We start from the raw sequence: 26,500 nt of genomic DNA, 5'->3' as shown, positions 1-26,500 counted from the left end.
GCTAAACAGATGTTTGATTTTCCGTTTACGCTTTTAGCTAACAGTTACCAAATACGATAAAAATAATTGTCAATTTACAAAAAAGGCTATTCCGTCTCATGCATTAAGATTAAAACTCCGTGCATTTCCTGGCTGCGCGTCGCGTTTAGCTGCGCCACCCTCGCACCGCTGCCTAGCGTTCGCCATCTCGCAGTCCAGTGTAATAATAGTCGAGTTGAAAACAGCTGTTCTGAAGTCAGTCGCTAGCTAGCCGGAGGTGTTGCCTAGCTAGAGATGTCCACTCGAAAAGGAGCTAGCAATCGGCGCCATCTTTTCAGGCCATTGTCTTAGCTGTTAGCCGCAATCTCGCGCACGGATTTCTGCAGCCCGGGCAAGTCGCCGGTCTAGCGGAGCAGGTCGCAACGCCTGCCCGACGTTGCATCCCGTTCCTTCTGTCGACTTGTACGCCGCTCAAACAAACGGTGGTGGCAATAAGTGGTTTCATGTGTTAACTTTGCATTTTTTTTTTTTTTTTTTTTTTTTTTTTTTTTTAGCAATGTATAGCTACATCTTTTAAGTTGGGTAGGTTGGAAGCCATGCACAAAATTGTTTTTGAATACGATAAACGTACATGGCCATTTTGCTTACTGAGTGACAGCTGTTACAGGGACCTTTTAATTCAAAGAGCTGCTTTGTAAAGCAGAGAACGTCAGGCAATAAACGTCTCTCGCCTCTGCGTAAATGCCCCCTCGTCCCACTTATCTGACTGCAGTAACACGCAAACACGGCGCAGGTTGTGTGTGACGGTCGCAGTAGGATGGCTGTGCTACCTGTGTCAGGCAGGCCTTGATGTTTAATAATGAATATTGGCTGTATTTGGCCGTGTTTAGTGCTGTCAGCAGTAATGAGGGCTCCGTTAGTTTGGCTGTGGTCAGCATGAGGGCTGAACTTGACACTAAGGAGACTGAGACTGGTGGCTGTATTTAATATTAAACTTCAAGTCAAGTTTTATAAGCAATTAGTTTTCAAATATAAATGTTGTGTCTTGGCGCTATAACGGCACTTTAATGTTGGCCTGGATCTTCCGAAGGCACCCGTAACTCGGTCATCGCTGAGATGATCCGAGTGAGTGTCCCCTCGAGCACTCTGCGACGGATCCTGCCGCGTGCCTCCGCACGTCAGTTCTGCCTCCGTGTTCGCTTCACGTCCAGCGCGGCGGGAAGGCTTTCCTCACACCTCACTCCATCTCCATCTGGCGCTCTCCGACGGGGCGATAACGAGCGAGATAAAGACAGCCGCTTTCGGAACGGCGGCGTTATTTAAACACGAGTCCGCCCGCGCGTCCCCAGTGAAAGCTCGCCATCAATTATTAACAGCGTTCTCTTATAAACGGCGCCTTTGTTGCCAGCGAGCGGGGATTTCTGCGGTTGAATCTGCACCTTGAACCCTGCGCTTTACTGTGTGCTGGTGGGTAGTTGTTGCGGCCACTGCCCCTGTGCTGTCAGTCCCATGGGCTCGGAGCACTCGATATCCTGTGAAAGCATGGAGCGTTTGTCTGTCTGCGTGCGTCTGTTTGTTTCTATAATCCAGTAAGATGTCATTCTGTGTGTGTTCTAGCAATCTTGCATGAGGATGGAAGGGAAAGAATCTATAGATGCTGAATGCATTAGAATTTTACAGAACTCCTAATATTAAATCTGGAAATGGCAGTTGATGATGATGATGATGATTGGGGGGGGGGGATTGTGTGCATGCATGTGTGTGCCTCCATATGACATGTTTTCTAACAGGATGAAGTGAGGGGACAATGTATTCAATTATTGGTCATACAAATAAATCACCAACTAATTAACTACATACACAGCCCATATTTTTTTAAAAGTGCCACTTGAAAATATTATAAAGTGGCGAAAACTGGGATCCATGTGCATGGAAAAAAAAACTGGAACGCGTCATCTACTCTCTCTGGTACATGTGACCTACTATCCAATAGTGAGTGAAAAATGGATGAGCTTGGGCGTCAGCATGCCTCTGGCAGTATTTTGGTTTTGTTGAACACAGAGAACTTGTATAGATGTTAAATGTTAGATAAAATAATCAAGTTGTCCTCTTGGAATTCTAATTATTGTTGTCATGAGTTAAAAAAAAATCTTGTTGGCATAAATGACAAGTTAGACATAATTGCAGCAGTGTGTTTGTGTCTGAACCCGACTTTGTTAAACAAAATTATGTCTAACTACAGGAGACCTATACACGAATCAAAACCAGTTCTGTTTTCTTTACCATCTTTAGTTTTTCCCTCTCGGTTTCTCCTCCCCTCTCGGGCTGAGACATGCTGTGGAGTGGTAGGGCGAGTCTTAGTTCTTACTGTGCTTTAACTGACCCCAGCGCAGTAATGCTTTTAGAGAATGGGTCCTGGTCGTGTCTCGTGGTTTAAGCCTGGAAGCCACATTGGCTGTTGAATTTTTGATTGATGAATGTTTTCCACCCACTGCTTATGCATCACTCATGTTTGTGGGCTGGATCACAGATAACAGTCCACGCAGGGACTAGAAACGACTCGCAGCTGGAACTGGATTCCTTTCTGAACCTGTGCAGTGGCTTTAAAATGTGAAACAGTTGGAACTTGATCCCTTTTTTTTATATAGTCTTTTTTTTTTTTATTGCCCCTTCAAGCTAGGCATCTCATATTCCCCAGTGTCTCTCTCTCTTTCTCTCTCTGTCTCACTGTGTCCCTACAGACAAAGTTAATGGGGTTAGCAGTGCTGAGCCAACTGATTGACGTTTATAGCTAACTCAATGTTCTGCTGGTCTGGTGAGAGGGCCTGGCGGGGGGCGGGGGTATACTGGCCTGCCATGTCGGAGTACACACCTTTCTTTCAAATGGGCCTTTTCTCAAACATGGTTAAAAAAGGCTTATCTGTCAGGGTCCGATTTAGTGGCTTAAGGCCGTTCCCCCTCCCCCCTCCGAATCGCCCCGAGTTAAGGCGTAACTGCTCCCTCAGTGCTGGGCTCCAATTCGCCCTCTGTGCGGCCATGCCGGTGTGGTCCTGTTAATAACCCAGCCGCGGAAGCGCCGCGTTCGGGGCTGCGCTCATGCGCTCAGCCCAGCTGCGATACACAGGTGGCAGGAGCGATACACGGAGAACTTTTGGCAGACTTGGCTTGTGAGGTTGGAATCCTCCCAGGAAGCACCGGTAACCCTCTTGGTGACCACTTTTTAGATAGTATCTCCTGCCGGGCATGGCTGGGAGAGTGTGTGTTCTCTCCACAACGTAAATTCAGGAGTCACGGGTTGTTGTTTTCTCACACTGCACACAGTTCCTTAACATCCTCGGAGGAAGTTGGGTTTTGTACGCTTGAGCTGGCAGATGCCCGGGGTTGGCCTGCAGTGCTGTCGATGGACAGAAAAGAGGAGGTGAGCCATCATTCCCTAGAACCAGCCTACGGGACACTTTCGCTAATTGGGGTGGAACGATGCACTCTACTCATGACTCAATACGATACTGGATTCACGATTTAATTTTCTCATGATGTTTAAGTATATAATTGAAGAAAAATAAAACATTTATTTCTTGTGTAGAACCAATGCCAATTTTTTTTTAAACTAAAAAGAATCTTTAGTCCTCTGTAATTAAAAGAAATTAGAAGATGCAGATGTTTATAATTGTAAACAAAATGTACTGTAAACATTTATGGCATTTAGCAGACAGTCATGCAAAGCAACTTACAATTTTGACCAAGTACAATTTGAGCAATTGAGGTTTAAGGGTCTTGCTCAGGGGCCCTCTTGGCAATGGTGGGGCTTGAACTGGTTAATCTTCTGATTACTGGTCCAGTATCTTAATTGCTAAGCTACCCCTGCCTATTGTAAACAAGCATTCCTGGAGCACAAACAATGCAAAATACTGTGCAAGTATTAAATAAGAATTTTGACTCCCCCTGCAATTAAAAGAAGATACAAAAAAAATCAAGGCGCATTTATAATGTGCTATTGTAAGAGCTTTGTTGTAGGTCAGGTGCATAACAAACAACGTGATTTCGTTCGTCGCCAGGATGTGTGTCGTCAGTTGCTGCATCGCGATGAATCGCATCACGGTGCATCAATGCACGCTTCCTCGCAAACGAAGGGCCGACACTGAAAAAGTGCGGTGCTCTCACTTGGATGAGCCTTACGGACGGACGGACAGGCGGATATGACTACGCGTACATCCCAGCTTCTCTTGTGCTTCAGTTGTGTCTGTGTGAGGGAGACAGAGAGAGAGAGAGCTTGGTTTCCACCCAAGGCTTCCCAAAGGCGTTTTCTATAGGCAGCTAAAGGGGACTTCAAAAGAGGTTTGTGGGCACCGGTGAATGCTAATCGCTCATGTTGTCTCTGGCTGTCTCGACGATGCCAGCGGGGTGCCCAAGTGTATTAGTGCGCCAGTCGTATCTGCTTGTTTTTATTGGCCAGTGTGTACCGGGCTTCACCTTCACCTAGCCGTTGACCTGACCTGTTCAGTCGGGATGCTGTGCGTATGTTTGTGGAGAACTGGCTGTGAAGTTCAAGAGCTACTAAAGGCCTTGACTGACTGGAATATGTTTCTGAGGTTACCCTGCAAGCATGGTCTCTCTGGTCTGGGCCCATCAGAAACAAAAGGGTAAGGATCTACATGGGGCTGGTTTATGCATTTCAAGCTAGTCTGAGTCCTGCTAGCCTTGGGTCATAATGTGATGACGTGTTTGGGGCCAGATGGACATGCTGTTGTCACAGTGGTGAGAAGAGCTGCTCGGTGTAGTTGCTACTCCGAGCTGCTGTGTGTGATGGGTCGGGGGGTCTTGTGGACAATAGTAGCATCACTTCGCTGGGTGGCAGTGTTGATATGGGTCTATCCACTATCACAAAGAAAGCAGGAGAGAGCTTATGCAATCACCTCTGCTGACGAGAGAGAAGAAATGGCCCGGCTCCGATGAGAGCGGCTGGGCAGTCAGTATGTCGGACTTCCTGATCCCCATCTCCCATGGGAGAGCGGGGTTAAGGGGGAGAGATCGTGGGCTTTTAAGGGGACATTGCTGAGGCTTGGAAGTCCTGAAGATTCTGTGGGAAAATATTGTGTGTGCGCGCGTGCATAAGACATTCAACACCTATACCCAAATTATTTTGTGAATAAATTTCATAACCATTATTAAACAACTTGTGGTGCAGAGTTTTTCGGTTCTTGTTTTGCTTTTCAGTTGTGGAGATTTTATGTACTTCTAGAGCTCAGTGTTTAATGCTGAGAATTTTCATGGAGTTGTACTGTTCAGTCAGCTAATGGGAGCTTAAAAGACATATCTGCCATGCCTACCGGCCATAAGATTTACCACCACCAAGTCTTCCTGTTTTGAAAAGGAGATTTGGAGTGCCATATGAGTTCACTTGGTGTAAAGCACGGTCAACCCTAGAGACCTGTTGCTATGCTGCGTGCTCACCTGTGTAGCGATAAACCTTGTTCCTCTAGGCTCGATGAGGGAGTTTGCTGGGGCACTAGGGGCTGCACTGAATGGCTTGTGTTGCACATCCAAACCCATTGTGGCATTGGGGTTGTGGAACGTTTGCCTGGGGAAGAAAATCTGGGCAGCGTGGCCTTTGGGCAGTCACGTTTTCTTCTGCAGAGAGAAAGAGACACGCGCACACATTTTTGTGTAATGGTTTTCCCTGTGACTCCATCTTGTTTAACTGTTATTTTGAGCTGGAGCCCAGCTCTGTATCCCACAGCTGCCACTCTGCCCTCCTGTGGGCACGTGAGGGATAACAAGCTCTCTCAGTGCCTGCCTGTGGGCACGACTTCACCACCACCCCTGTGTATGGGCTTTATGCATTTGAATATATTCAGAAGTATTTTAAGCTTTGTTTAGCTTCACTATGTTCACTTCCTGTCTTTTTTATGGTGTTAAGAATAAATCATTTAATTTGATAAACTTCTATTTCACGTGGTTACATTCAGACATTCGTATACAAAACATGAATATTATTCCATAGGATGTATTGTAGTATATTGTGAAACTTCATATCCATAGCAGATGTCAGGGATTGAAGTGTGTGCATCACAGAGAAGGGAGTATGGTGGGTTGAATCGTCTCTGTATGTCTTCATTATTCTGGCTGAGTAAACAGTTCTGTCCGAGCACCATGGTGTGACAGCACATGCTGGGTCTGCACTTGCAGCACATAATCCCTTAATCTCATGTTTGAGCTAAAGGGTTAATGGTCTATGTTGGCTAACCATAATCTCATACCTGTTGGTGTACGTGGTTGACGTGGATTAGACGCTGGTTATGCTGTCGTGCACACTGGCCACCACGTTACAGTACTGTTTAAGCACTATGTGTGAGTGGGTGTCAGCTGAACCCTGAGGCTGGGTTGCATCTAGGCTCTGATGGGGGGCGTAGTTGGATCTGGTCAGAATGACTCCATGGAGCCCAGATGTGTTTTTCTCTTTTGGGTGGGGGACTGGTTCTGAGTCCACTAGGGTGGAGCGGCATATGATGTCATCTCAATTGACTGTCAAGCCCAAAACAGGGACACACATGATCACACACATGCACGCACACATACTTCCCTGCCTCTTAGTAAGTTACACAAGTTTACAGCTAACCTGTTTTGTGATTACATTGAGAAAAGGTGGTGGTGTTGGCATGTCAGTGTTGGGAATGTGATTGGCTGGCATTTGGGATGGTGATGTACTCAACACAGGGGTTAAGCTGCTGGGGGGGTTCTGTAAGAACCCTTCCTCGCTCAGCTGTGTGTGTGTTACACACAGAGGTGGAAGGTGCAGAACACGCACACACGTAACTGTTGAAACTGGGACGGTAAACGTGCTTAATGTTGAACACTAAGAGTTCGTGGCTATGGCACAGGGGACGGTTTCATCGTGACAGGACCAGAAAATGCCACACCATCCGATGGCAGATGGCGTCTTAAAATAAACCTCTTGGGGAGGAGAGAGAGAATGAAATGAGGGCAAAAAGAAATGAAAGGAAGAAAGAGACATGGTGGTTGATGGAGCACACAAGCTGATCAGGGCCAGCGCGGTTGGTCTTGGGAGAAGAGCGTGAGCTTGCAGGTGTGGCTGGGGCTCTGTTCACCTTCAGTGGGCTCAAAAGCTTTGCCCCTACACTGGACCGCTTCACTCTTGTCTGATCCCCCCCCCACACACACAGACCCTATGGACAGTTTAACCCTTCCTGGGTGGTATAGCAGTGTTTATAGAGGAATACCGAAGGAGCTTTTGCATGCGTCTGTGTGCCACGCGCAAAGTTCCGGAAGGAAGCTTTGTTGTGATCCTGGTTGAGTCTAAACATATTTATCTGCCCCGTGCTCTCTGAAACGGTTGATGTGGAATGAAGATAACGCAGCCTGGTATTGTCTCCTGGAGCATTTTGGGCTGTATCAGCTACCTTTAGTGATATGGAGATACTGAGTTAATTTTTCTCAGGGCGTCTGGTGTTTTGTTTGCTGTATTCCATCAGAGCAATGGAGAAAGGTAGGGGTGTGTGTGTGTGTGTGTGTGTGTGTGTGTGTGTGTGTGTGTGGTTTTAGCTAAGGGTGTTCAAGCTTTGGCCTAGTCTGCTTAATGAGGCCCATTAGTACTGCCCCACTAGGCATTCAGCAGCTTCCAACTTACAGACCTGTGTGTGTTAGCGGCCCATTAATTGGGCTGACTAACGCCATCATCCGATGCCTGCACTCACAAGGCTGATAATCCAAAAAAGCCTGCAGGCACAAGGCAGGCATCTCTGTCAGTCTGGATGCTGTGGAGCGGTTAGAGCGCCCCCTTGTGTCCTCGTCACCATTCTACGGGCAGACGTCAGTGAGTGCTGTGAAACCGTGCATGCCAATGCTGGACGTAATGTTCCCTGAGAGAAAATGATAACTTTTAATTTAAATCTTTTGAAGCACAGGATAATATATTTAAATGGTTGCTATTAATAACATATACGGTGTTTACTGTCTGTGTGATTGGACTGATTCATTTAGTGAGAAGATGGGAATATGTTGTTTACAATTCCCAATGCTGGCAAGCGTTTAACCAGATACGCTAGCTCACAGGGCTCAGCTCAACAACCTGTTATCATAAGCGGTCCATTTCATAGTTCTAAAATAACCTGCGCAAGTTGGCAGTTGCGTTTGCTAATAGGAGCTTTAACTTGTTGGCGTTCATGTTCATATCTTGCCAACAACATCTTGGGGCGCGAATTTATGGCCTAATCTACAATTTGTATTTGTGGAATAATCGTCTTAGCTCTGAGGGACAGAGTCTCTGCTCTGTCACATTGTCTCCTCTAGTCACTTGGAAGGTGGTGGAAGAGTAATTATTTTATCAGTTGAGATATCGGCCTTAGATGTAATGGCCTTCAGTTGCTGGACATCAGCTCTTAACAAACCCATATCGGTCGAGCGCGCAGGTGTCTGTATGCACGTGTGTTTAAGGCCTCAGTGTTGACCCTTCCTTTTACATCAGTGCTGTGGTCACATCACTCAAACTACAGCTGTACCCCTTGGAAACCTGTCACCTTAGGTAACCATGCACCCTGAAGCTCTGAGGTTCAAACACAAAGGACGCGATCGGATGGTAAATTTCAGAGAAGAGAAAACCAAATGAATACAGTGGCACACCATACAGATATTCACACTCACCAGAGGGTTTTGAGTGGGATCTAGTGGTTTTGACTGATTCCAATCAATCAATAAATCAAACATGCTAATATAGTTTCAAGTTTGGTTTATTTGTCATATACATAGTCATACACAGTATAACTCGCAGTGAAATGGTTTGAGAGTGCTCTGTCCAAACTGAGGAGAAACAAAACGGGTGTATAGGGAAATATATACACAAAATATATTGACATTGTATGTACAATATATGTATAGTATGTTTATATACACAACATACAATGTATATATGGATATGTATAAATGTATGTACACAATGTACAGTTCCAGGTAATGGAACTGGTAATGGTAATGGCCTTTTGGTGTCTCATCACTGTTGTTGGAGTCTCAGTCACACTGTGGCAGCAGGTGCTTTTCTGAGATTCGTCCTTGTAACGGGAAGCTTTCCTTTATTCTCACGACCTGTTATGTTTATGAATTATTTATACAGTAAAGCCTAACGCCAACATATGTGTTGCGGTTACCAGTGAGATTGGATTTCTTTGTTTTCTGTGCAAATGATTTAGGCCTACAGTATGCTATATTCATTCAGGTAGTGTCATGACCCCGACAGGCTTGTTTAGCACACGCTGGACAGCAGGCTGGATAATGCTCCACACACCCCCCACCTCCACAAACATGTGCACAAACCACCACCTCTCTGTGTCCTTCATTCTCCAAAGGGCTTGTTCACTCTCACCTCTTCATGTTTTTTGGGGCAGTTGGTTTATTTTCTGACATTAATCAGTGGAGATGCGCAGTCTGTGGGGAAAGGAGTGGCATCTCATTTTGCACATCCTCGTTGTCTGCAAGCTCTGCCCAGTTCAGCATTTAACACCATCATCCCCTCCCTACTCACTACTAAGTTGGAGGATCTAGGACTGCATACATCCCTGTGTGACTGGATCTCCAACTTCCTAACAGACAGACCACAATCAGTACGGGTGGGCACAAGTGTCTCATCCACCCTCACCCTCAGCACTGGAGCTCCTCAGGGTTGTGTCCTAAGCCCCCTGCTCTACTCACTGTACACCTACGACTGCACAGCCACTTCCAGCTCCACCATCATTGTCAAGTTTGCTGACGATACCGTCGTCATGTGCCTGATCTCGGACAACGATGAGAGGGCCTACCAGGAGGAGATTAAACACCTGGAAAACTGGTGCCAGGGAAATAATCTCCTCCTAAACGTTAGCAAGACAAAGGAGCTGATTGTGGACTGCAGCAAGAAGCAGGCGCGGCACTACCAACCTGTGAGGATCAGTGGAACCACGGTGGAGAGAGTAGATAATTTCAGGTACCTTGGTGTTCAGATCTCGCAGGACCTGTCCTGGTCCCGCCACACCAACTCTCTGGCAAAGAAGGCTCGTCAGCGTCTTTACCACCTCAGACGCCTAAGAGACTTCAGACTGCCCTCCAAGGTACTGCGGAACTTCTACACCTGCACTATCGAGAGCATCCTCATGGGGAACATCACAGTCTGGTTTGGGAACAGCACCAAGCATGACAGACAAGCACTTCAGAGGGTGGTACGTTCAGCAGAGTGCATCACTCATAGGGAACTTCCTGACCTGCAGAGCATCTATTACAAGCGGTGCCAGACCAAGGCCAGGAGGATTGTGAAGGACCCCACCCATCCCAACAACAGGCTCTTCTCTGTTGAGGTCAGGGAAGTGCTTTCGCTCCCTGATGACCAAGACAGAGAGACTGAAGAGGAGCTTCTTCCCACAGGCCATTCGGGCCCTGAATCAGGGCAACTGATAAACTGTGGGGACCACCACCACCATGTAACTGTAAATATGCAATTGTAAGCTGGAACTGTAATCGCAACACATGTTGGCGTTAGGCTTTACTGTATAAATAATTCATAAACATAACAGGGCGTGAGAATGAAGGAAAGCTTCCTTTTACAAGGACGAATCTCAGAAAAGCACCTGCTGCCACAGTGTGACTCAGACTCCAACAACAGTGATGAGACACCAAAAGGCCATTACCATTACCAGTTCCATTACCTGGAACTGTACATTGTGTACATACATTTATACATATCCATATATATATTGTACATACATTGTTAATATATTTTGTATATATATAGATATATATATTTCCCTATACACCCCTGTTTTTTTCCTCAGTTTGGACAGCACTCAAACCATTTCACTGCGAGTTATACTGTGTATGACTATGTATGTGACAAATAAGTGTCCGTCAAGACTGCCGTCGACATGGAATGGCCCCCCCCACAAATGGGACCCGTACCCTGTGTAGGAGTTCACAGACATCCCTGTAGCCTGCATAGGAGTTGGTTATAACATCGTAGTAGTAATTATTGGACCCCTGTAGCAGTCAGAATAATGACCTCTGTCTTGGGGTTGCCAAGAATCGCTGGGACAAGGGGAGGAGTTTCTGGAGGTGGGCGGGGCTTGTTGACAGCTGCTGATGTTCTGAGGTTTAGAGTGTTTACGCTTGTGTACACGCGGGGCTGTAGGAGGGGCCATCTTAGTGGGGGGCTGTGATGTAAAGCCCTGAAATGCTTGTCCTCTAATGGCTACTGCAGGTTGACCCTGTGAGATTCTGATTAAATTCTCCTCTCCTCGCCCCTCTCCTCCATCGCTCCTCTCCTGCAAGGGTGTGGCCTTTCTCTCTCTCTCTCTCTCTCTCTCTCTCTCTCTCATCCCCCATCATTCTCTCACTCCTCCAGCATTTGAGGGAGGGAAGGGGGGCAATGAGAGAGGGGGAGAGAGTGAGAGTGAGAGGGAGTGGGAGAGAGGAGAGAGGCACTGGCTTGTGTGAAAGGCAGTAAAGCAGTGACTAAGGAGGATGGTACGTGCACTTTACTCCCTCTGTGTGTGTGTGTGTGTGTGTGTGTGTGTGTGTGTGTGTGTGTGTGTGTGTGTTGACTTGTTTCAGCCTGTGAATGTATTGTGTTGCAATGTGCAGTGTATAGGTAGCAGGTAGTGTGAAGTGTGTGCAGAAGGGGTGTAGCACAGTAGTGAGTGGAACAGCAGTCTGCAGGGGGTGTAGCACTGTAGTGCGTGGAACAGCAGTCTGCAGGTGTGTGTATGCTGTATGCGAGTATAGCATGTGCAGATGGGATCTAATGCAGTAGAGAGTAATAATAGTCCGGGGGGGGGGTGCGCGCGCAGAGACAGGAGCCGCAGTGTGCTGTATGGAACGCAAGCCCTCATGTTGCTGCCTTTGTGTGTGTGTGTAGAGAGGAGGATGGTGGTGGTTAATAGCTCTGAAGCACATGGATACCACTTATGGAAGTCTTTGACTGCGGAAGCTGGCACATATGCTAAACCCACTTTTAATAATACCAGCCCTCAATATTTCAAAGGCTAGAGCAGAAAGGCATGCTCGGATACACCCAACCTGTAATCCGGACTTCTTTTAAAACCTTCACTATGACTAAGCCTTACTATGAAACACACACACTTTCACTCTCCTTACTTTGCACAAAGTTATTTTGTTTGCAATCAAAACCTCTGTATTTCTGAATTGCTGCTTGCGTGTGCAGGGATTTCCAGCTTTAATAAAAAGACCCTGTTGTGGGGTTGGATGTAGCACGCAGGGGAACCGCAGGCTATGATTCAAGCCACCCCCACCCCCCGGCGCAGGGGCCCAACACACGTTGTGCGGCGCGGTTTTGCACGGGTCTGGACACGAGGGGGAACCTGGGAAGTGTGCAGCTGCGGACTTTTGATGTGGCTTTGGTCATGTTGCTCAGACCGATGCCTGTTCTGGCTGGGAGCTTTTTCAGTATTTGTTGTATCTAATCAGTCCTGGTCATTCGTGTGTGTGTGTGTGTGTGTGTGTGTGTGTGTGTGTGTGTGTGTGTGTGTGTGTGTGTGTGTGTGTGTGTGTGTACCAACCAAACACCATGGTTTAGATGCTGTCACCAGCTGCTCTGGCTGTTTGTATAACTCTAGTCATAAAGGGTCACATGATATTGAGCAGCACAATGTCTACCCAGCACCACTTGCTCATCGCACGCGCGCACACACACAAGCACTTCCTACTCTCAGCAGTCAGAAAAAACAGGGTCAGAGAGAGGACATAATTTTTTTTTTTTTTTTGTTTCGTTTTTTACCTGAATATAGCTGCAAAAAAACCCAACAAATCGATTATGCATACACATTAATCAACAAATAATCGATCAGTCGGCTTTGATGCTTCATGTAAAGGAGAGGCTGCAGTAAACCATTCAGCAGTAACATCCCTGGGGTGGAATGTTGGGAAGGTTTGTTTACTGTAGTGACGTTGGAGAACACCTGGCCTGCCCTGCTGCGGACTGGGTCCACACACGCTCACATGCACAGGGACCTGCATGACTCCACGTAGGCCCGATCGGACATGCTGAAGGGTTAGAGTTTGGGCTGTTGTCCATTAAAAAAAACAAACCCATGCATTTCAATGAGACATGCACAGATGTCCCGGAATAGGTGAGAAACTACAGTGTACTGTAGCAAAAGATGTTGAGAGAGTCAGAATTGCAGCGAAATGCTTTTGGACAGAGGTTGTTTATCAGCTGTGCAAGCAAAATTCTACTTCTGTGTTTACATGCACACACGTGTGTGTGTGTGTGTGTGTGTGTGTGTGTGTGTGTGTGTGTGTGTGTGTGTGTGTGTGTGTGTGTGTGTGTGTGTGTGTGTGTGTGTGTGTGTATATGTATATAATATTTAATTAATTAATTAATTAGTAATAAAGGGGGAGAGAGAGGAGGGGCTGTGTGTGTGAGGCATTGGTTGGTTTAGACAGCTCATGTTGATTCTCAGGTTGTGTCTGCTGGCTCTGTGTTTTGGGGACTTGTACCATGTGTGCGAGGGAGAGAGAAAGATTACTATGAAATCAGACATCTGGTCTCTCTTGCATATCCTTTCAGTGAAACACACACACACACACACAGAGTTTACTTATTTCCTGCGTTCCTTGTGCTGTAACACAGCTGGGGCTTTATTATGCTGCTCTTCCTCTGGAAAAGTGGGGAAAGGCTCTTGGTCGGTCTCTCAGTCTTTCTGCACAGTCACTGCAGCCCAAATGGAGCGCTCCCAGTGTTGGGGGAGAGGTGCTGTTTGGTGTCCCGTGGAACAACACTGTCTGATTGCTTACCTCAGCCAAGCATTTCTCTCTCACTCACTTTTTCTGTTGTGCTCGCTCTCTTTCTCTCTCTTTCAGATAACCACACAGCTGTCTGTCTCTTTGGGGTCATTTCTGTCTTATATTGTATTTTCATTAGTGTGCTGGGTCCCACAGTGCCCATGGTTTAGTTGTAGGTGTCAGTGGCTCAGTGAGTTATTGGACATGATGCTTCAGATATGCGCATGTGGCATATTGCCTATCCTGATGACCCAGCTAAACATTAGTGACAAGCTTATCCAACCCCCCCCCGACTCTCTCTTCCTTTCTATTTATTCTCCACAGCGCCCCGTCATTCTGATCTGTTGGGGCTAATCTGCGTGGATTATAACTGTGCTGACCTGGGTTGTTAAAGGCATTTGAAACATGTCCCTGTCTCTTCTGTACTGCCTCACTCCTTCATGGCTCAAACTTCCCACGGAATCTCATCTTATATTGCAATCATGCAGAAATAGCTTTGGAACAGGGGGTGTTGGTCTCACTGTGTGTATGGGTGTACATGAGATGTCTGCTATTTGTCTTAAAGCTCTTGGCCTAAGGGTTGTGAAACTGTCTCGTCCATGCTGTTTGGCACCATGCAGGCAGCTTTTTGACCTCCACGTGTCCCCATCGGTCTTGCATTCAGACCGATGTAATACATTAGACCTCTACAGTTTACATTACTAAAAAGAACCTCACTCTCTCACTATTTACACTTACTAGAAACCATCCCATAATGCCCCCTGTCTCACCTGAGGTGCGCACAGAGAAGCCACCAGCCCAAGCACAGCTGAGCGTCTGTCCTGAGACCTTCCCTTAGGCAGACTGACCAGATCAGCCAAAGGGACACTCCCTTGTGTGTTAGTAATACAGATAGTCTTGTCGCACACTGTACTTGTTAGCGTGGTGTTGGTGTATGGTATTGGCGGGGTTGTGTTTGGTGTACTCTGTGTGTGGTGTTGCTGTACAAATCTTCAAACGCTCCTGGGTGATTATGGGTGTGCGTACATGTGTGCGCATTTGTTAAGTGCGCATGCCCTCTGAATACCCTGTCTCAAACTGAAGGTGAAAGGTTTTTTATATCACAGTTTGGGAAGCACAGAAATATCATCGTTGATGTAGACCAAATTCTCTGATCGCTCGGGCGGGATGTGGCCAGTATATCACTGTTGGAAAACCTTCTTCATGGCTTGTTCTTGTGTGACATTTGAGTATAGCTAACAGATTTGTGTTTCAAGATGACCCCTCTGTTTCATCCCCCCCACCGGCCTAGCGTGACTGGGTGTCATGACGACAGAGGTGGGATCAGAGCCGGAAGTGAAGAAGGAGCCGGAGAAGTCTCCAGAGGAGCAGGAGGCCGAGCAGCAGACCAATCCCAGCGAGAGTGCACCCAACGGGGACGCCGAGCCCCAGCCTGCCCCCGACAACGCAGAGGTAAGAACGCCACACGCCACAGCGGCTACGTTCTCAGGCAGAGAGGGGCCGCAGCGGTCCTTGATTTGGGATCAGATCTTTCCGGAACAAGATCCTGTACTACTCGTATTTTAGAGCACCTGCGTCCCAATACTTATTTAATGTGGAGCCCAGTCCCTTTGTGGCATTTAAAAAAAAAAAAAGGAAGTAAATAAGTGATTATTACCAATGTGGCATCTATTTAGAATGCTACTGTAGTAGGCAGGTCACTGGGAGCTCTGTTGCATCTATAGAGGGACTGCGCGGATGTTGCTTTTCAGTCAGAACACGCCCCCTCGGTCGTACCAAGGAGCAAAACCAGGACCAGTACAAGCCATAATCTGCTTAAAATGAAAGACAGTTGGACTTGACAACGATCCATCCAGATGACCAGAGATCTAGTGATTCCTAAACATCAACATGTGGCCAGGAATCAGGTTTCCCAACATTCACCCAATTTAGATTTGGTGGTGGAAGTGCACTAAGCAAAGTCTGCAAAAGCCTTAATGCTTAGTCACTCGTGATAGTAGTGAGGGTGAAATTAGTGAGCAGGACACCATTGGATGTTCCAGTTGCAAGGGGACAGGTTTGTGCAAACATTTTGTGTTTTATTACCATTATTTGGACAACTGTAAGATGGCTATGCCTGTTTTGTTACTAGGTACCCCTGCCGCTCAATAACGTTAGCTGGAAATATAACCTCCATGTGAGCGTCCATCGATCGTACTTTGATTGCTTTTGTGTTTGTGATATCCGTCAGTTGCTTGCGTGAGTGCACCCTGGAACAGGTTTTGCAGGCCACTGCTCCCTCTGCAGTACTGACATGTTTCCTCCCTGGGGGCGGTTCTAGAACGCGGAGGCAGAGCCTGCCCCATCTGACCCTCTGAGTACGCCCTCGCCCGACGGGCAGAAGAAAGAAAAGGGCATCTCTCGCTTCCTGCCCCCATGGCTTAAACGGCAGAAGTCCAATAGCCAGGCGGAGCCCAGGGACGGCCACGCCCCCACCGACACGCCCACTCAGCCGCCGACGCAGGAGGAGCTAGAGGACGGACAGGAAGAGGAGGGGCCAAAAGGCGAAGGCACTGCTGTCCAGCCAACGGGGGGAGCGCAGGAGGTGCAGAGCGGAGAGGAGGAGAGCCCCGTCGCCAACGCGGAGACGCAGGTCAGGGGTCGTCTCTAGGTCTTGAAGTGTCCCAGAGCACTTGTGGGTTCTCAGACTAATGTGTATATACTGTGTTCTGTATGGGCGTGTCATCTGCGAGAGGGGCTAGAGGTTAGCAGGGGCGGTGTTTTCCAGCTGTTCAACCTGGCTATGTGTAATTAGTTATAATTTACTGTGCTTGTTCCTGGTACTGCCCTGCAATATGAGAGAGAGCGCGAGCTCCAGGCTTCTGCTTCTCCAAGGGTCTAGCAGACAGACTGCAGGTCAGCCTGTTTTGTTTTGTTTTTTGTTTTTTTTTCCAAGGAAAGATCTTTTTATGTCTTTTTTCTAACCTTCCTGCCAGCACAGTTTGTTTTACTTTTTGAAGCAGCTGAATGCTAAATCTTACCCACTGGCTCAGTCTCCACAATGGAGCTAGTTAGTAGTTTTTATTTTTCAGAACTCCTGAATTATATATGGTGGCGTCCTCTATACTCTATACAGTTCAATGCTCATATTTCGCCTATTTAATCCATGAAATCTTTTTGCATTTTTCCCCCCAATTGGTTTGTTTGTCCATATTTTAATTCCAAACCCACCCATTGACTTCATCCCCCAGCCATCCTTTTCAGTGGAAAACATGTGTGTGTGTGTGTGTGTGTGTGTGTGTGTGTGTGTGTGTGTGTGTGTGCGTGCGTGCAAAAGCTTTGGGCCACACCACATTCACATCTCCCAACAGAGCGTGCACAGCGTTGTTTCTGCTCTTGCATGTTTTCACGCTCTGCTTCTCTCTCTCCCTCTCGTGACTGTGCTGCTCTGTTTGTCTCCAGCCTGTGAAGCAGAAGGAAGGAGAAGAGTGGGCTCCGGAGAGCGGCGTTCCCTCTGCTCTCAAACTCGGCAAGAAAATGAAGATCACGGTGTGTCATGTGACCCTGCTAGACGGCACTCAGTTCCCGTGCGAAGTGGAGGTGGGTGTGTGTGTGTGTGTGTGTGTGGGTGTGTGTGGGTGTGCGTGCGTGCGTGCGCACTGCCTGTGGAGTGGAGAGATCTAATCTAGGCAGGACTGGAGAAATTTAGATTTGCTAAGCACACAAGTTTTGTTTGTACGAGAGAAAATTCACATGATGGATGACCTGTGTGTGTAAGAGCTGGTGAGAGTTGTTTGGGGCTGGGGTGGTTCTTTCTCTACTGATCAGTGTGTGCGCGCACGTGTGTGGGTGTGGCTGCCTGCCTCCCATCTCTCATCAGACGTGTGTCTGAGCAGCCCAGTCCTGCCTGTTTACCGTCACACTACTATCCAGCTCATTGTTTCTGTGTGTTGTAATGCACAGAATTATTTGGTGGCTTGGACGGGAGAGGTGCTGTTAGCTCAGCTCTGCTGGACCTAACCACACCTCCTCCACACACCCGTACTCTCTTAAAACCAGCTGCGTCTAATGACGTTCACGCGGAAATATAAACGACTCCCGACCCTTCAGCTGCAAGCAAAGTCAAAATGACTGCTTTCGTCGGACGTGCGTCTCAAATAACGGGCAGGTGTTGGGGTTTGTGGTCTTGCGTGGTCCAGTCCGATATCCCCGGTTCGAGTCCCCTCAGACATTGGGCTCTGTGATGCAGCCTGCTAGGGTGTGTTTCACGCTCGTCAGCAGTGCTGCGCGGTCAGGGTCAAACGACGCTGCTGTCCTGGTTAACCTGTCTCTCTTGCAGGCAGCTGGTTTGTCCCGCGTACCGCTGGCTTCCTCTTGACGCGGCTTCGTTTACTGAGTTTACTCAAGCACGTTGATATTTGTGAAATGTGCTTGAATCGTGGACGGTCTCCCCTGTGGTCTTACAAAATCGAACATTTCCACAGTGGTGGTTTCACTCCGCGTTTGTCCGTGTGTATGCGTGCGTGTGCATACTCGCCGCTGGTATCCAGGCTTGCGTTAACCTTGACTTGGCTGCCTTTGGTGTGTTGCTCTCGTGAGCATGTGAGAACAACCACTGTCGCTGCCGGAGATACGCGACATGATCTAGTTCTGGAGCTCCTTGCTGCCTGCATGCTGCCTTTTTGCATGTGGAGGAGACTCCAGTGTGTGTTTCTGTATTAATTGGAAGCGAAGTCACCTTTGCTTGTGATTAGACTGCCTAACATCTGAGGCTGTGTATGTGTTTCTTGGTGACTGTGCCAGTAGCGTGTGTGTGTGTGTGTGTGTGCGTGTGCGTGTGCGCAAGCACTATAGCAGAGCGCTGGAGTCGAGTGTGTGCTCGGCTGTGCTGTCTGGTTGACATTGTGGGCTTGGACAGCTCTAACGCCTTTCTTTGGGTGTGTATGCCCAGAACACGCCTCGTGTTGATCTTGGGCCAGTGCCCTGACCCAGGCACGCAGAGGCCACGGTCAGCAGTACGGTGTGTGAGACGACGATGCATTGCACGATGACAGAAAAAAAACATTTCATATTTCATATTATATCTGTTGTTTTTGTTATGAAAGTGAGTGTTCCATGTTTTACATTTTACATACATTGGATGGGCAGTTTATTCGAGAAACCTGCCATGGTTATTAGACACGTGACCCTGGAGTGCAGCGTAAGGTGAGCGGATATATTTCCACGGGAAGATCTGAGCAACTTTGAGTGAGGCACGGTCACGGCTGTATCAGGAGTGTGCAGAGAACTGGTGTGACCGAGGATAAACACCCAGCCAGAGACATCCAGATATCTGTTCTAGTGTTGCGTTACATGTTTGGCTTTGACTGTGTGGTCATATCCACATTTCAGGCCTCTAGTTATTTTGTTTGAAGCTAAAGTTGAAAAGTGTTATTTTCTGTCTTCTAAAACAGAAGGTTTGAAAATAACAAGAGAAAAATAATGATATATGAGTAAGTACCTTTTTATTTGTTGAGTATATAGTTCAGATGAGTAGGTTTTCCCATGTGTTCATTTTATGAACTGTTCTTTGAAGGTACAGAAAGTGTGCTATATCATGATGTGTATCGATACCTAGATATGAAATCACCTGTATTGGTGAGCAGGAGTAATCAGACAGGGAGGCCTGGTGACAGCAGGTGTGCGCGTGTGTGTTTTTTCTCTTTTGTTTTGTAAAGGCCCCCTTTCCACTTTTCTACCACCATGATGTTGGTGCTGGGTCCTGTGAACTAGTGAACCTTTTAAGAGCAGGGCTGCGTTTCCACTGGTTTGCGAGTCCCATGCTTGGGTATCTGGAAGTGGGTGTCCCTGATCTGGAAGCAGAAGCTGGAAGAAATTGGCCAAACTAGATGGTGCAACATGCTAGTTGAGCTGCTTTCCTTTAGGGTATTTTTAACTTTTCAGGCCCACTGGTTGATGCTCTTTTGCTGTGGTTTTAATGCTGTTAGTTGTAAATGGCGGGAAAGCAGGTAAGCAATGTGATGGCGTAAACAATAGGTAAAGGACGCTGCGCTGTAATGACCTTCGTTCCTCACAGTTGGGTTGGTTCTTGTCCAGCAAGATTACGGGGCCACAGTGGAGCCGATGTTTCCAGCTGTGAACCTTTTCTCTTTCCCCATGGAAAAGACCCGCTCCACATTCTGTCCTGGGCCCCGGGCCAGTGGGTGAGCGCTGGGAGCTGTTCTCTAATGGCACAGCCATGTGGTGGGCCACCCCAGTGGGACTGTAATGGCTCACGGGGGTATCCGTGCCGGATGCCTGTCTGTATTATCCAGACGTCTGGCTGGGTCAGCTCGGCCCGGCTCGGTTCGTGGGTGTGCCCCGTTTCTGAGCGCTGAGCTTTTCAGGGCGTCCACATCAAACAAAGCCTTACTGTGTGTGTGTGTGTGTGTGTGTGTGTGTGTGTGTGTGACACGCAGTACTCGATGTTCATACACACCCCAGGTGGCTGCTTGCCTATGACTTCTGGCACAACCTCACTATGCTGCTCTCTTGTCCCTGCCTGTGTGTGTGGTACTGTGGACACCACTGCATCCCCCCCACACTCATTTATACAGCGTTGCACAAGCGGTTTAGAGAGTGCAGTGTTAAACAACGTCTCTCTCTCTCTCGTTAACTGCTTCCTCTTTAACAAGCTTGGGGGCATAACCACTCCCTGGTTTCTTTTACGCACGGTGTCTCAGTCTGTGTCTGACCTGTGGGTGGGTGTTTTTAAACAGATGCACTGCTACCTTGCACCCGACACACTATTGCTACCTGCATGCCGGCGACCCGGAGGCCTCTTAACTCTGGCCCCTCATGTTTAAAATAACACTGCGTCATGCACATGTGTAAACGCGACAGCTATAGTGCTCTGGTGCCATTCTGGAACATTTCAGTGGCTGTGTTGTACGCCTTTTGTAATAGATTATCGATCTCAGAATGAAGAGTTGTGTGTAGTAATATGTGTATAATCAGTGCACACCTAAAGAAACCCAGTGAAAGTGCATACCCGCCCTCTGTTACACTCGTTAGCTTTGATAGCTGAACCCAGTAGGTTACTATGGAAACAACACCTCACTGTACTCTTCTAAAAGCATGAGTGAGCAGCTTCAAGTATATTGTGTCTGTGTGTGTGTGTGTGTGTGTGTGTGTGTGTGTGTGTGTGTGTGTGTGTGTGTGTGTGCGCACGCATGTCCTCAGCTAAACCGATTGGGCTGGGTTGTGAAGGCTAAGACAAAGTTCACAGCCTCTTCCCAATGATGGCACCAAAGTATTGTGAGTAAATTGGCATTATATTGGAAAATGGCATTAGATAAACTTGTTTAATGACCTGTTTGGACATGTGTGTGTGAAGGAGCAAAAGATATTTAGCCGTTCCTAATGGCAGTTAACTAGTTGTAACTGAAGTGGTTTTTAAGTCTCTGCTGGTATAGCTGTAGCAGAATTTACTGACCTAAATCTGGCACCCTCCCTCACTCCGATTGGCTATTTCTGAAGCCACACCCAACTGCAGGCCCACGGTCCTGCCCCTCTGTCCGTTTCTCCCGCTGACACCACTGACAGTGCTCTATTGTAGAGACCAGATAATGAGGTGTTGCACCAGCCACAGTTTCCCGGGCCGGGGGGGGCGGACGCCGGCGTCCCCCAGTCGTCTACTGCCCTTTAGACTGATGTCGGGAGAATGTCACTGGTTTTGTTTCCTCTCCAGTGTCAGTCGTGCTTTCTCTTTGTGTCATAAAGCAGAAATGCAGAGCATTGTTCTACAGGACAGTTGGGGGTGGGGTATTGTCCTCAAGGTTAAAATTCTTTTACACACACACACACACACACACACACACACACACACACACACACACGATAAAGAGACAGATAACTGCATTTGTGTGTCTAATGTTTTAACCGAAGTTTGCCTTCCTCATTCCTTAGAAGACACACACATGGCAAGTAAGTTGAGCTGTATTTTTTGTAACTCCCCTACTGATCATGAGGTTCCACAGTTACCTTTATACACCTGAACAGCATCTCATTATTGTTATTATTAGTTACTATAATAATCAATTATTCCTATTATTATTAGTTATTGATCCTTTCTCAGACTCAATTATGCTTTTCAGACAGATATCAGTATTTACAAACACACACCGATGAAAAGCTGTAGCCAATTTGCATGGCGTAGCCCCCGTGGGACTGCAGTGGGTGCAGGGGAAGGGGGCGAGGTTAAGACCAGGACAGAGCCCCAGCCATCCCTGGACATGTAGGACAACTGGAGTATCCAGTCAGCCTGGAGACCATGGAGCCAACTACTCCACTCACATACACTCGAACCCAAGACCCCAGTGCTGAGAGACAAACATACACACACACACACACACACACACGGTAGATTGGTGGTTAGCGTGTGTGGGGTTGGGGGGGGGGGGATGAAGGGGTAGGTGGGTGTGTTTGTTTGTGTATATATATATGTATGTATGTATGTGTGTATATATGTATATATGTATATATGTATGTATGTATGTATGTGTGTATATATATATATATATATATATATATATATATATATATATATATATGTATGTATGTATATGTGTGTGTGTGTGTGTATATATATATATATATATATGTGGTTTTTATATATACACACACAATATCCTCCAGCTGGGCTACAGGTATACTATACATGTAACTTCCTTCTCTCTCTCTTTCTTGTTCTCTGTTGTTCTCTCCAGAAACGGGCAAAGGGTCAGTACCTGTTCTCTAAGGTGTGTGAACACCTGAACCTGTTGGAGAAGGATTACTTTGGCCTGAGTTTCAAAGACAACACAGATCAGAGGGTGAGTACACATCGTCAGCAGTGTAGCACCATCATGTAGCACTCACGTAGCATTCATAACAGGCCAGCTGCATGGAATGTGCACCAGGAAAGGGGTTATTTGTGCTTTAGGGATGTTGTCTAGGTGTTGGGGGTTCTAGGGTCTATTACCTTGATACTGGTTCTTAAATCCAGACCTTGTTCTGGCTTTTGTAAGCAATATCTGGACCAGTTCAAAACTTGGTTGGAGCATGGTTGGAGCTCAACTCTGCAGGATGGTGGATGTCCAGGAGGTTTTGACAATTCTAAAAATGCTCATGCGCATGTTGAACATTAGTGAGTGGCAAACTGATGGTGCTTCATAAAGCTAAATGAATCTCTACTGATTTAAGGTCAGTTTGTAGCATGGGATGGGTCTTCATATGGGTCTACTTGAACACATGTCTGATCTGAGATCAGTTGGTGCTGTTTCCTGTCTGAGCCCTGTGTGGTCAGGCTTTGGAGTGTGATGGATGAGTGTGGCTCCCTTCTCTCTTACATCTACAGAACGTGGGTGGTGCTTTTGTTCAACATCACTATCACAATTGTGAGTTATGTGTTGAGTGTGTGTTTCAAGGGAATCGAACCCGTGACCTTGGGCTTGGTGTTGTTACCCGAGCTGCACTCCACCTTTGACACTACATTTTGTCCCTCTTGGAAGGAATTTGAGCGATGTTACACTGGTTGGCAGCTTCTCAGAGGCCAACCCAAACATTTCAGAACATGGAACAAGTCGAGGGGCGTTTGAACCCTGGGAGACCCTTGTAATAGCACTGTAAAATGTATTTTTATTAACCATTATCCCAGCAGTTAAACTAATATCTCTCTCTCTCTCTCGCTCGCTCACTCTCTCTCTCCCCCTCTCTCTAGTGCTGGCTGGATCCCACTAAGGAGATCAAGCACCAGATTCACAGTAAGTGTTGTGTCCCTCATCAATATTTTGCCCCCACCCCAGTTGTGTGTATGCGCACACACAGGAAAGGAATGAGCTTCTGGCTGTACATTTCATTTAGTTTGATCGAAGAGGTTTTTGGATTTTTTGGGCTTTTTTGTGTATGTGTATGTGTGTGTGTGTGTGTGAGAGAGAGAGATCCGAGTGGCTCTCGGGAAAATCATCTTGTCATGAAGTCATCCTTCAGATCAGGTTTCTCCACTGTGTGTGTTTCCTTCTCTGCACTGTCTGATAGGAGTGAAGGCGCGCTTTTTTTTGCCAGTGAAAGCTCAGCCGTGGACAGAGTAAAACCTTCACCAGTCAGAGGGCTGGAACGCCCCTCTGCTTCATCTGACACGCACACACACACACACACACACACACATGCTCCCACAGGCTGCTGCAGGGCTTTTCTGTGCGATGTTCCATGGATGTGGACGGCGGTGTTAACCAGGAGAGGTGGTGGGCTCTCTCCCCCGTGATTCACACTCAGCACGGACCGTTCCAGCTCTAAAAATAAAGAAACCAAAACAACCCACAAGCGTAAAAACGGCTGCACGTTTGAGGCAGACCCGTGGAATGCTCGTGACCTTGTCTCTCTCATGCCTCTTCCCATCTCCCCGCGCTGTTTCTGGAGCAGTGTGCATGTTGGCTGGGCCACACACATTTTTCCAGACCACTCTTTTGTCCCCGTCTTTCATGCCTTTCTTTTTCTTTCGTTCTCCCGTTATTTCTCACTGTCACATTCTCACATTGTCTCTTCTACGTCCTTAGCATTCTCTCCCTCTCTTTCGCTCTCTGACACGCATGCACACACACACACTTTTTTTTTTTTTTTTTTTTTTTTTTTTTTTTTGGTCCCTGCTCTCTGTCGCACACGTGCGCGCGCACGCACACATTCTTTCTTTCTCTCTCTCTCTCCCTTTCCTCTCTCTCTCTCTCTCTCTCTCTCTCTCTCTCTCTCTCTCTCTCCCTCCCCCCTCTGTCGCCCAAGCTGTCCACGGGATCTGGCCACAATATAGCCACTGTTAAGGTGGTCTGGGAGCTCTGGCTTTTGTGGTAATTTATTACTTTACATTCCTCTCAAATCTTTCTCACACACACACAATCAAAGAATTTGTGCACAAAAAGAGAGAGATACACAGTTGCGGTTTTGTGAAGGGACACATTTTAGCAGTATTGTGCACCCCTGCTCTGTGTGTGTGGGTTGGTAGTGGGGGGAGATGACCTCCTCAAGCCCAGTGGAGGAGAACCTGCCCCTGTCCCCAGATCAGAGCTGACCCTGCCCTAGTCAGAAAGCCCAGCAGACTGCCCCTGTACCCAGATCAGAGCTTGGAGCTCTCGTTCAGAAGACCAGGCACCTCACATGCACATTAGGTGACTGGTCACATGGTTTGTCATGCTTCCACCCTATTCCCTCCACCAGCAAGTGCGGGGTCATTTACAGTGCTAGGGGAATTATGGGATATGGCATGGAGTGAGGTCATTTAATGGCTAATCCAGGATGGATCCAGTTCGGTTTGTCTCATAGTAACGGACCAGATGGGGAAGAGAAAGGGGTTGAGAGCGAGGTCGTTCATTCCTAAATCATTTTCATTACTTTTCTAATTCTGTACAACCAGCGTGGGAGCGAAATCCCCACGGTTATCGGAACCGCACGTGTGTGGCGCGCGTCAAGCCGAAGCGCCTCTGTACTTCACGCCTGCCAAATGCCGTGACGGCAGGCGCGCAGCCGCACTGCTTTCTGTTTGGTGTTTCACTGTTTAATGGTCGTGTCTGCTTTTCTCTTTTCTCTCCAGACTCTCAGTGGCAGTTTGCCTTCAGCGTGAAGTTCTACCCTCCGGACCCCTCCCAACTGACCGAGGACATCACCAGGTACACGCGTTTGTTTGTAGCTCACGGCCATACATTTTTCATGTGACTGCGTTAGTTAAATGCCATTGGGTTCATTTGCTTCACCACACTGCACAAAGCCATGATGTCCTGTCTTGAAAACGTCCTGTCCTTGTTCGTCCTGAGGAAAGCCATAGGTTTTCTTTTGTCGTGCATATTTTGGCCCATATTTTGGCCCATAGATGGCGCAGTTTGCTATGTACTGATCCACAGACCACCACATGCATCCCCTGCCCCTCACTTACTGATCAATACCACGTCCATCACCGGCTCACGTGGAGATCAACTCCTACTTCATACACACACACACACACACCCCCCTACCTTTTATATCAACTCATCCATCCCCCCATTCTCTCCATCTTCCTCTCTTCCTCTATGGTTTCTCTCCCCCCTGGGCCAGGTATCTCCTGTGTCTGCAGCTCAGGCAGGACATCTCCTTGGGCCGCCTGCCCTGCTCCTTTGTGACCCATGCCCTCCTGGGCTCCTACACCTTGCAGGCCGAGCTTGGCGACTACGACCCTGACCAGCATCGCTCCGACTACATCGCCCAATTCCATTTTGCCCCCACCCAAACCAAGGAGCTGGAGGTGAAGCTGGCGGAGCTGCACAAATCCCACAAGTAGGCCCCCCCCACCCCACCCACACACATATATACACAGCCACAGGCACAAACACATGCTCTCTTCATGGACTAAAACACTCTCATGGAGACCAGTCATCCATCATGTACATTTTTTCTCGCACAAGCAAAATGCTTGTTTGCTTAGCAAATATAAATACGTCCAGTCCCAACTACATGAGCTCTGTCCCCCCAGGCAGAGACATGTCAGTGGGTGGAGCTCTCCTGAGTGGCTGTTTTAAAGCTTCCAACAGCAAAAGGCCTGCAGACCTGATTATTAGGTTTCATTTATTGTAAACAAAAGTGCATCGTCCCTAGAATAATAGCACTACTGTGATTTTCTCTCTCTCTCTCTGTGTGTGTGTGTGTATGTATGTATGTGTGTGTGTGTGTGTGTGTGTGTATGTGTGTGTGTGTGTGTGTGTGTGTGTGTGTGTGTGTGTGTGTGTGT

The 26,500-nt window shown here is 47.5% G+C and overlaps 1 protein-coding gene across 22 annotated transcripts in view; it reads left to right on the top strand.

The window, feature by feature from the left end:
- Nucleotides 1-26,500, top strand: part of epb41l2 (erythrocyte membrane protein band 4.1 like 2) — a 45,771-nt gene that overhangs the window by 2,318 nt on the left and 16,953 nt on the right. For 17 of the 22 annotated variants that reach the window (XM_035529074.1, XM_035529087.1, XM_035529070.1 and 14 more), the window contains exons 2-8: nucleotides 15,071-15,207; nucleotides 16,076-16,387; nucleotides 17,197-17,334; nucleotides 22,482-22,586; nucleotides 23,474-23,516; nucleotides 25,334-25,409; nucleotides 25,831-26,049. In XM_035529074.1, coding sequence (XP_035384967.1) covers nucleotides 15,071-15,207; nucleotides 16,076-16,387; nucleotides 17,197-17,334; nucleotides 22,482-22,586; nucleotides 23,474-23,516; nucleotides 25,334-25,409; nucleotides 25,831-26,049 — 1,030 coding nt within the window. Of the gene's footprint in view, nucleotides 1-11,398; nucleotides 11,479-15,046; nucleotides 15,208-16,075; nucleotides 16,388-17,196; nucleotides 17,335-22,481; nucleotides 22,587-23,473; nucleotides 23,517-25,333; nucleotides 25,410-25,830; nucleotides 26,050-26,500 lie in introns of those variants that run through there. The other 5 variants (XM_035529073.1, XM_035529090.1, XM_035529091.1 and 2 more) reach the window with 2 other exon arrangements.

This window comes from Electrophorus electricus, chromosome 8, assembly GCF_013358815.1.
Source record: "Electrophorus electricus isolate fEleEle1 chromosome 8, fEleEle1.pri, whole genome shotgun sequence".
NCBI classification, from domain to species: domain Eukaryota; kingdom Metazoa; phylum Chordata; class Actinopteri; order Gymnotiformes; family Gymnotidae; genus Electrophorus; species Electrophorus electricus.
This window is presented reverse-complemented; position numbering and strand designations above follow the sequence as displayed.